The following is a 9,792-nucleotide window of genomic DNA, read 5'->3' on the forward strand; positions in this document are numbered from 1 at the left end:
ATGGGTTCAAGATGAATTAACCTAATCATATGTACTATATGCTTGAAAGATAATATCATTAGATAATATTTTGGTATGTTTGGAAAATTTATAAAAAAGGATCTTAAGCCAAATTTTTTTTGTAATAATGTTATTGATAAAAAAAGAGTTTATATACAGAGTTTGGTACTCTTAAATCTCATCTTAAACAATGGAGAGTAGAGAGTAGAAGAAACACAAAACAAAGCAAAGCAACGCGCGGCTGAGCTACCGAGCCGCAACAAAAGCACAAGAGTAGCCCTAGTTGAGTCTTTGCGGTGAGCATTCATCGCACTGTTCAAGAGAGCGGAAGCGGTTTCCAACAGTTTGTTGAATTTAAGTAAATCAGATAGAGCGGCTGGTGAGAAGTATGAAGGTGAATCATACAGTTCCTCTCCCTCCACAGATTGTACACGGTTGCTTGGAAGAGAAGACGTAGCAGTATGGAGTCGACACGTGGTATAGTGGTCTGAGCAAAGCCGCAATCGTTGCAGACCAGTTGGGATCACGTATATTTACCAAGGAGGTTTGCGCATAGGATGGACCAGACAGTACTATAAGTGTAAGGAAACGCAAAGACTATGTGGTCTATGACTATGGTTTCGTTACTCTCACCACAAAGAAGGCAAGCTTGGAGATCCCTCCATTGACTACTTCTAGCCCCCCGTTGCCAATATGTACAGAATTGCGAGCCAATAGATAAATGACAACATGTTTGGAGGGGGACGTGGCTTGGTATAAACCCGAAAGTGGCTCGCCAGCCGCAGTGCCGTCTTAACTAATATAATAGTCCCGGGCGAAACATAAAATACAGATTTTTTTATAAATATTTTCTATATTTTTTCTTTTCTATGTTTCTTTTAACTTGACCTCTAAGACCCGAGACAAATAAAAAAATATCTCAAAACTAATGGTGAAAATATAGATTTTTTATTGTTTTGTTTTTAATAAGTAAAATCAATTTACTTAATTATGAACCTTTTTGATAATTTTTACAAATTGAATAGAAAATACCACACGAAAAATTATAGACCCATGGACCCATGACAAATGCCCATATTGTCATGGGTAAGAATCCGCTCTGGCGACCCGAATAAATGACAATATGTGGCCAGATCAATTTATACCAAGCCACGTACGGGTTTGAGAGTCTAATATGATTCCAATTAATAATATATATGTTATAATGATAAACTTTTAAATTTCCTCTTTTTTCTATGAGAAATTCCCTAAAATAGAAATTTTAAGTTTTCGTCACAAAAATAGCATTAAGAAAAAATGACCAAAATAAGTTTTATTAAAAGGTAAAAATATATTTATACTCCAGGGGTAACTAATCTAGACTTAGGGTTTAAAATAAAGAGATATAGTTTTAAAGATAGGATTTCAAATTTTAAAAAATAAAAATTAAAATTAAAATTTTCAAAATAATAAATAAATATTAAAATTTTCAAAATAATAAATAAATATTAAAATTTTCAAAATAATAAATAAATTTTAAAATTTTAAAAATAAAAAGAGGTTATTTTGTCATTGTTTTCTTTGAGAACTATTTTTGTGACAAAAACTTAAAAAGAGTTATGTGAGAGAATTGTCCTTTTTCTATTTGATCAAACATTTACTTAATTTTCATCGATTTGTTTCTTTTTCAGAGATTTATTTACTTGACAAACTAAATTAGTATATGACTGATTTGTTTTCTTTTGCCCACGTATTCAATTATTATGACTAAATCCAATCAAACCATATTGGTTAACATGAACCAAGTCGTACAGGTTATACAAACCAAACAAAGTAAACCGTGTAAACTAAAATTTTCTCTTAAAATAAAATAATATAATATTTAAATTTTTATTTCTGCGGGAGAACTTCTAGTGAAACTTGTAAATATGATACAGAAAATCCAAAAAGTCAATCCAAATCCAACAAACGCTTAGTTTCGGTTTGGGTGATTTGAGTTTTGATTCAGTTTCCGGTAATGGAGTAATTGGCAGTAAAACAGGATACCATTCCTCCAAATTTAATTTGGTTAACTTCGAGAAAAAAAACATTTCCACTCTCTTTTACATCAAGCTTGTTTGTGTTTCAAAGGGATCTTTGTCTCTTCCGTTTCTTGGGGTCTCGTTGTTTCTCATCTTCCTCCAACGCTTTCAGTTTGTTCTTAATGGCAGCTACTTTTTCATCTCGGCTCATTTGTCCTGAGCTGCTTCCACTTGCAGACCTCGTTCTGTTTGCTTCTGGTAATAATCTTTTGGGACGATCATGAGAGGAATCTTCTAGAAGCTTGTCACTAGCTAAACGAACCACCAAGGGCCTACCACAAGCTAATCTCCCATGCATCTTCTCCTTAGCCAATTCAGCTTCCTGTATGCTCACTTTAGATTGTAGAAATCAGGAGATTTGCTCAATCAAAATCAGATCCTGTTTTTTTTCATTTACCTAAAACACTTTCATCTAAGCGGAACTTAAAAAAACAGGAAAGACAGATTATTGGTTACCCCTTTAGAGCTGTATTGAATGAAAGCATAGCCGCGTGGCTCTCCTTTCTTTGGCCCGCGAGTGTGCCAGAGGAAGTCTTCTGATATGATCTTCCCATATGGAGAAAACATCTTTATCAACGCAGCCCTATCAACAAGAGAAGGTTACAAAGTTTTGATCTATGGGCAGCAGTAACAATAAGCTTTGCTTCACGGTGATTTTGTTTTTTTCCTTACTCGTTTATTCTAAGATCCAAGTTTCCAACATATAATCTGCTCTCGCTCTTTTCATCTACAAACCCAATGGTGTCCTGAAGCATGTAAAAAACTAGTTAGAAGATGGTATACATAGTTAACATAAGAGAGAATACCAAACAAAATAACATAAAGTTGAACCTCTCTCAATAGAGAAGCTAGATAAAAGGCTAACTTTGACCGAGTCGAAAACGAAGTAACTGATGATATATGAACTGATATAAAAGGATAGTGTGGTCACCATTTAATTGCAGATATTAAACAGATCGACGACGAAGCTCAAGATATTAAGAGTGTGTATTATGCATCCACCTGAAAATAAGCAACAAGACTTGTTTATGTAAAATGCTCAAAGGCCAAGACAACAACCGAGCTTATCAAAAGAAAAGCATAAACATAATCTAACAAAACCCAGTTTCAACTCTCTATATTGTCCGAAAACAGAGGCTTCTACATGAGAATTGAAGTAAGCACCAAAAAGGAGAAACCTTTAGGTCAAAGGAGCAGGATCTATGTACTCAGATTCATTGTCCGTTCTAAGAGCGATGACCCTAGAGTAACTATTAGAGACAGAACTCTAATTGCACAATAATCAATACAATTCAATTAAGAGACAAAACCCTAGGTTCCTCGATGAGCTGTAATCACCAATTAGTAGGCCTACTTGGATTACATAGCTAAACACACTAGAGAGAGTAGAAAGACAAACCCAGAAAGTTTAAATCTTTGTAAACTATAGATCAAAACTGTTTAGAGAAGCTCCATCGAAGACTCCAAAAACTCCCAAAGAAACAAGGAAACCGAACCGGTTATTGCGAATGTGACGTATTCACAATACCTAAATTCTTATCAATCGGAAAATGGTTCATGTTTTTTTTTTCTAAATCGGATTCAGATTTCTGGCTAAACCGAATTGGACCAATTGGCTGTTGATATACAAGTTATGGTTTGGTTCGGTTCAAGTTTGGTTTAGTAGTTTTTAGATTAAAACCAAATTTTGATTGTAGGTGGGTGGTGCTGGGTATTGATATTTTGAAGAGAGAGAAAAGTTGACGCACTATGTATGGAGGAGTCAACAAGTCTGCTTTTATTAACGTTTCTCTCTCTCAATCGTCACTTTCCATCGTAAAGCAGACCTAGACTCCGATATGGCGACGAGCTTGGCGTTCCTCAATGCGACAGGCATTTCATCCCCGTCGTCAGGACTAATTCGGCGGCGGCGATCGCACATTGTCTCACGCCAGGATCTTCCTAAACTCTCGATCATCTACTCCTCGCCGCGGCTTAGCGACTCTCGTAACGCATCGTCCCCGATCAGATCGGTGAGAGTGAGATCGCAGCTGAACACGCCTCTCATATCCGGAAACGACGAATGGGGAACATGGACTGCGCTCTTCGCCACTGGCGCTTTCGGTCTCTGGTACGGTAATGATGTTGTTTTGAGATCACACAAAGTGTAGTGGTGTGATTGATTTCCTTGCAAGTACAGGTCGGAGAAGACGAAGGTGGGGAGTGCGGTGAGTGGTGCGTTGGTCAGCACACTCATTGGCCTTGCCGCTAGTAATCTTGGCGTCATCTCTTCGGATTCTCCTGCTTTTGCTGTCGTCTTGAACTTCCTGCTCCCGTTGGCTGTTCCTCTCTTGCTCTTTAGAGCTGACTTGCGCCGTGTGGTTCAGTCCACTGGGAAGCTTCTCTTGGCTTTCGTTATTGGTTCAGGTGAGAACCAGTGATGACGAATCCATTTTATCTTATTATTTTTATGGATAGTTTTTGGAACTTCTTCAATGGTACATTCCTTGCGGCAACCACTGGAATATTACAGAACCATCCCTTGTAGTCAATTAGGCTATATGATCTTTGCTTGCGGCATCTCTAACCATTCAGTGGCCCTGAGATTTTGGGGCTATAGATAGTTTAACAAGGATTTCAATATTTTGGAGGCTTAAAATTTGAGGAAATGTTTCATTAGGCTTGGCCCACGACCGACATCAATCTTGTCTCCTCTTGTGTTATCAGAAAGCTTGATCATTTTCTATTTGTGGTTTTATTACAGTTGCGACAACAGTGGGTACAGCTCTGGCGTACTACCTAGTGCCGATGAGAGCACTTGGTCCGGATAGTTGGAAGATTGCAGCTGCTCTCATGGGGAGGCATATCGGTGGAGGTAGCTTAACTCTTCCATTTTCTTGAGGAGACTTATTTAGTTCCATTCCTCTTATAGTGTGGATTGTGCATTTTGATTGTTGTTTTGTCCAGCTGTCAACTATGTTGCCATAGCCAATGCTCTCGAAGTTTCGCCATCAGTGTTAGCTGCTGGACTCGCTGCTGATAACGTTATATGCGCTGTTTATTTCACGTCTTTGTTCGCTATAGGCTCCAAAATACCTGCTGAAACTCTACCTCCACCAACTAGTGGTAAAGTCTGAATGTTGCATCGTTTCTTTTGAAGAACGGATCATGGATAGATTCAGTTTCTGGATTCTCTAACGTAGATGTTGCTCTCTGTACAGATGCAGAGACGAGCAAAGGTTCTGAAACTGAAAACAAAATCCCTGTGCTACTGATAGCTACTGGAATCGCTGTGTCATTAGCTATATGCAAGGTCGGGGCTTTGCTAACCAAGCATTTCGGGATTTCGGGTGGTAGCTTGCCAGCGATAACCGCGGTGGTTGTCGTTTTAGCAACTGTCTTTCCCTCCCAGTTTGGCCGTCTTGCTCCATCTGGAGAAGCCATGGCTCTAATTCTTATGCAGGTATGAGAGAATCTTACACACTTTCATTTTCAAGAACAAAGCAAAGCTTCTGAAAATTTATATATTAAACTACTTTTCTTTTCAGGTGTTCTTCACTGTGATAGGTGCGAGCGGAAACATATGGAGTGTGATAAACACGGCGCCGAGCATATTCTTGTTTGCATTGGTCCAGATTGGGACACATCTTGCTGTGATATTGGGGGTAGGGAAGCTGCTCAACGTGGAGCTAAGGTTGCTGCTTTTGGCATCAAATGCTAATGTTGGAGGACCCACAACTGCAGCTGGTATGGCGACTGCAAAGGGATGGAACTCGTTGATCGTTCCTGGGATTCTAGCTGGAATATTCGGTATCTCCATTGCAACTTTCATAGGGATTGGGTTTGGAGTGAAAGTCCTCAAGTTCATGTAATGATGGTTATATGAGTAGATTATGGATTGAACTATATCTGTCTCCTCTCTCTCTCTATCTTTCGTTAACAAACTGAACAGTCTCTTCTTGTCTTCTATAATATCGATTATAGTAAATGAAACAACAAGAGCTGAGCTGAAGACAAAAGAGTTCAACCAGTTGGTGCAATAAAAGGAATTTGCCATTTGAAATCCTCAATCATTCAATCTTTTTCTTTACAAAATTAAACATAACAGACAATTATTGGGGTCGCAAATGCACCAGAAAAGACCAGAGAAACAATCACTCCACTCCCAACAGCCACGGAAACAAAATCTTGTAGGACTTCTGGACCCTTTCCTTTTTTAATAAACAGAGATTGGATATAATTTTGAGAATGTGTGTAAAAATAACGAGAGGCCTCCTTAGTAAGACTTGGCAAAGATAGCAACTTCCTCTGCTGGATTACCGGTCATTAGACATGTTTTGCTCCCTAGAGTCTGTTCAAACGGGAAACACCTAATGGTCGCACCAGTTTCCTCCTTTACCCTTTGCTCATCAGAGTCACTGGCTGACCATGGACCTCTTGCCCATTTCCCTGAAGAAATCGCAGCTTTGAGCTCCTCGTATGAGTTCACATCCACTATGTTACTGCACAATCACATCAAACAAAATAGTGTGATGAGGAAGAGTCTTGTATGGGAGAAGAAACATGACAATAAACAAAGTGTACCTATCCCTGAATGATATTGCCTTTTCTAGAAGTGATGATTGGATCTCATCCAACTTCTCTTTTACATACGCTTCTAACGTTGACGGCTCCATTGATATTCCAAACACTTTTCCTGCCTTTCCTGGTATGTCCCTCCTCGAGACAACAACCGAGTTGTTAGAAACATCGCGTGGACCAATCTCAATTCTTATAGGGACTCCCTGCAAAACCAAGTTATTAAAACGAATGATAACTATCAGAGCTGATTGTTATCTTTCACACCTAAAAGAGTAACGAACCTTCATTTCCCAGAAATTGAACTTCCATCCTGCGGTTCGTTCTGTTGTGTCATCAAGTTTAACTCTGACCCCAGCAGTCTGGAGAACTTCCTTCACTGATGATGCAGCACTGAGAACTTCTGCTTTCTCAGTGTCCTTTTTCCAAATAGGTACAATCACTACCTACCAAGGAAGAAAAGAGAAGATAATGCCACTGTCATTATCACGTTATTCACAGATATAAAGCAAAAGGAAAGTGATTAAGGAACCTGTATTGGAGCTATCTTGGGAGGAAGCATAAGACCAGTGTCATCTCCATGAGTCATGATAATCCCACCGACAAAACGTGTACTGACTGCCCATGATGTCTGCCACACATGTTGCCTTTCTCCATTCTCATCTTGGAACTGGCATGTTCATATATCTCATTTTAACATTCTTTCAACATGAATTTGCAAAAAGAAGGTGAAAAAAAACTAAAGCATAGATGAACCACAGGTAGGAAACAATACTTATAAGATAATAGTTTTGTACCTGAGTTCCAAAAGCACGAGAAAAGTTCTGGCCTAAGTTGTGGCTGGTACCAGCCTGCAAAGCCTTCCGATCTCCCATCATAGCCTCAATAGTATAGGTTGTATCTGCACCAGCAAAGGTCTCCATCTTTGATTTTCGACCTGCAATCACAGGTATGGCTGTTTCCTCAAAAGCAAATCTGGTGTAGATCTCGATCATCTGTTTTGCCTGCAATACAGCACTGAACATTCTTCACAAGAGGGTACCACACACACACACACACAAAATAAAAGACTCCATAAGTTGACCGGAACAAAGTGAAGAACAAACCTCCTTTTCTGCCTCCTCAGGAGTGGCGTGAGCCGTGTGACCCTCTTGCCATAGAAATTCAAGAGTCCTAATAAATGGTTTTGTTCGCATCTCCCATCTAGTCACATTGGCCCACTAAACCACAGGACGCCGAAATTAACCAAGAGCAGGTAAAATAACATATAGGAAGAATAATATACAATTTTGGATTTCTGTCCACACCTGATTGATCATGAGAGGAAGATCACGATAGCTGTGAATCCACTGGGTGAACATGTGATTCACAATGGTTTCACTGGTAGGCCGAACCTGCCACAATCTCAACAATCAGAGCCAGAACTTAGGTAATGAATTATCACAACTCTAGCTTTGTGGTAAAACATACCACAAGCTTCTCTTCAAGTTCATTTCCTCCCCCAACAGTGACAAGGGCTAGTTCAGGACTAAACCCCTCAACGTGGGAAGCTTCTTTCTCAATAAACGAGTATGGTATAAACTGCACAAAAGGCCAAACCATCACTGAAAACATAAGAACACAACAGCAATGACGTCAAAAACAAGAATGACAACAATACATGCATTGACTTCATTATAGTAAAGTTTCCTTCTTTGTGAACAAATATTTGAAACTCTGTCATATGTAATAAAAATCCAACCCCTTGCACCAAAAATGTCTTTTTAAGGATAATACAAAGTGATTATGACCAAGAAGCAAATATCAATAAATAATCTGTAAATAATCAAGAACAGGTGTTTCATCAGTCAATCTTACACTAACTATATTCTAAACTAAAACTATGTCTGAGCTAACAACACACACCAGCTTCATCTAATGTTCTACTTCAAACTGTAATTAAATTTCATCTGACTTGTACTAATTATTAAAACTCTGTCTTAAACTAATGTTCAACTTAAAACAGTACCTGAGGGAAGTACATGTTGCTATGACCAGTCTCTTTGAACTTCACATTCAAGTAGTCCTACGAAGCACAACAACAAAGAGGCAATCAACTTCAAAGCTAAATTCTAAAGACTCAAAAGTTTACAACAAGAAACCTGAATTGCTTCCCAGATCGCGTAACCGTAGGGACGAATCACCATCGTACCACGAACCGGACCGTAGTCAGCGAGCTCAGCGCTAGCTATAACATCAAGATACCAAGCGCTGAAGTCCTGCGACCGAGGCGTAACTGCTTGGTCTGACCTGGGTAGCCTCCCGACCTCCGACTTAGTCTCCGGCGAAGCGGTGCCGCTCGGCGCCGTCGCGAATCCAGAAGCGGGTCTGTTCCGAAGACATAGGGTCCGGCGGAGAGCTGCTGGATAACGAGTGGTGGCGGGAAAGAGGAGGGAGGTGAGAGAAGGGAGTCTGAGAGAGGCCACCATTTATCTCCTTTTTCAGAGGAAGAAAGAGAGATTGGCGTTTCCTTACGATGTTGCTAAGGTCAAAGGTTAAAAAGTCTTCTTCTATTTTCTGAGATGATGACTCAGAACTTCTCGTGCATAGATAAGCCCATTAAGCTTCAAATGAATCTATAAGCCCATTAGTCCCAACAGAATAAATCTATAAGCCCGTTATAAGTCAACAACATACAAATGTTTAGTAACGGCATTGGAATACTTCGAATAACAATATAATAATAAAAATAAATAATCAGGAATATAGGAGGAAACCAGACATAATGTTGGAGTGAGCTAGCCATTATTTATGAAATAAACACAAAGACTTACCAAATAAATAAATTGAGAGACACAAATAAAAATAATAGAATGGCAAAAAATGATGTCAGTATACTCAATATACAAGACATAAATAAGAAATAACCAAGGTTAAAATTATGTAGAAAAATATATCTAAGGTTAACAAACACGCGCCTGCTCTAAACCTTCTCTTCCACAATTTGTTCATGATTTCATATTTGAGCCTTTGTATCAATTGGTCTGTTACTAATTTGAAACATTAAAAATATAACTTTTAATTTCAATTAGTTTGAAAATCACTCGTAAAGTTTATATAAATTTGTTGTAAAATAACTGATGAATATTTGATAATAACAAATGCTTGTGGAATTATATAAGTAATTATCACATTA

The 9,792-nt window shown here is 38.7% G+C and overlaps 3 protein-coding genes across 5 annotated transcripts; 1 reads left to right on the plus strand and 2 right to left on the minus strand.

Moving 5' to 3' along the window:
- Positions 1 to 1,850: 1,850 nt before the first annotated feature.
- On the minus strand, positions 1,851 to 3,603 carry LOC106418154 (probable RNA-binding protein 18). 3 transcript variants are annotated; one of them, XM_013858810.3, is made up of 5 exons: positions 3,460 to 3,603; positions 2,992 to 3,062; positions 2,733 to 2,806; positions 2,517 to 2,643; positions 1,851 to 2,382 (listed from the first exon to the last, which is right to left on the minus strand). In XM_013858810.3, exons 2-5 carry the CDS (start codon positions 2,992 to 2,994, stop codon positions 2,104 to 2,106), a joined length of 483 nt encoding a protein of 160 aa, XP_013714264.1. In that variant the 5' UTR covers positions 2,995 to 3,062; positions 3,460 to 3,603; the 3' UTR covers positions 1,851 to 2,103. The 3 variants fall into 3 exon arrangements, with proteins under 3 accessions (XP_013714264.1, XP_013714263.1, XP_048603493.1); XM_013858809.3 differs by lacking the exon at positions 3,460 to 3,603 and adding an exon at positions 3,239 to 3,453; XM_048747536.1 differs by lacking the exon at positions 3,460 to 3,603 and having other exon boundaries at positions 1,851 to 2,393; positions 2,992 to 3,453.
- A 161-nt stretch (positions 3,604 to 3,764) lies between these two features.
- BNAC02G15030D (uncharacterized membrane protein YjcL) lies at positions 3,765 to 6,104 on the plus strand. The gene is made up of 6 exons (XM_013858808.3): positions 3,765 to 4,170; positions 4,240 to 4,466; positions 4,804 to 4,914; positions 5,007 to 5,165; positions 5,261 to 5,502; positions 5,588 to 6,104. Exons 1-6 carry the CDS (start codon positions 3,899 to 3,901, stop codon positions 5,909 to 5,911), a joined length of 1,335 nt encoding a protein of 444 aa, XP_013714262.1. The 5' UTR covers positions 3,765 to 3,898; the 3' UTR covers positions 5,912 to 6,104.
- On the minus strand, positions 6,071 to 9,162 carry LOC106418152 (proline--tRNA ligase, chloroplastic/mitochondrial). The gene is made up of 10 exons (XM_013858807.3): positions 8,759 to 9,162; positions 8,626 to 8,682; positions 8,088 to 8,198; positions 7,925 to 8,011; positions 7,724 to 7,837; positions 7,415 to 7,621; positions 7,150 to 7,287; positions 6,902 to 7,063; positions 6,624 to 6,823; positions 6,071 to 6,541 (listed from the first exon to the last, which is right to left on the minus strand). The coding sequence occupies exons 1-10, from the start codon at positions 9,083 to 9,085 to the stop codon at positions 6,316 to 6,318; spliced, it is 1,629 nt and encodes a 542-aa protein (XP_013714261.1). The 5' UTR covers positions 9,086 to 9,162; the 3' UTR covers positions 6,071 to 6,315.
- Positions 9,163 to 9,792: the final 630 nt, after the last annotated feature.

Source organism: Brassica napus, chromosome C2 (genome assembly GCF_020379485.1).
Source record: "Brassica napus cultivar Da-Ae chromosome C2, Da-Ae, whole genome shotgun sequence".
NCBI classification, from domain to species: domain Eukaryota; kingdom Viridiplantae; phylum Streptophyta; class Magnoliopsida; order Brassicales; family Brassicaceae; genus Brassica; species Brassica napus.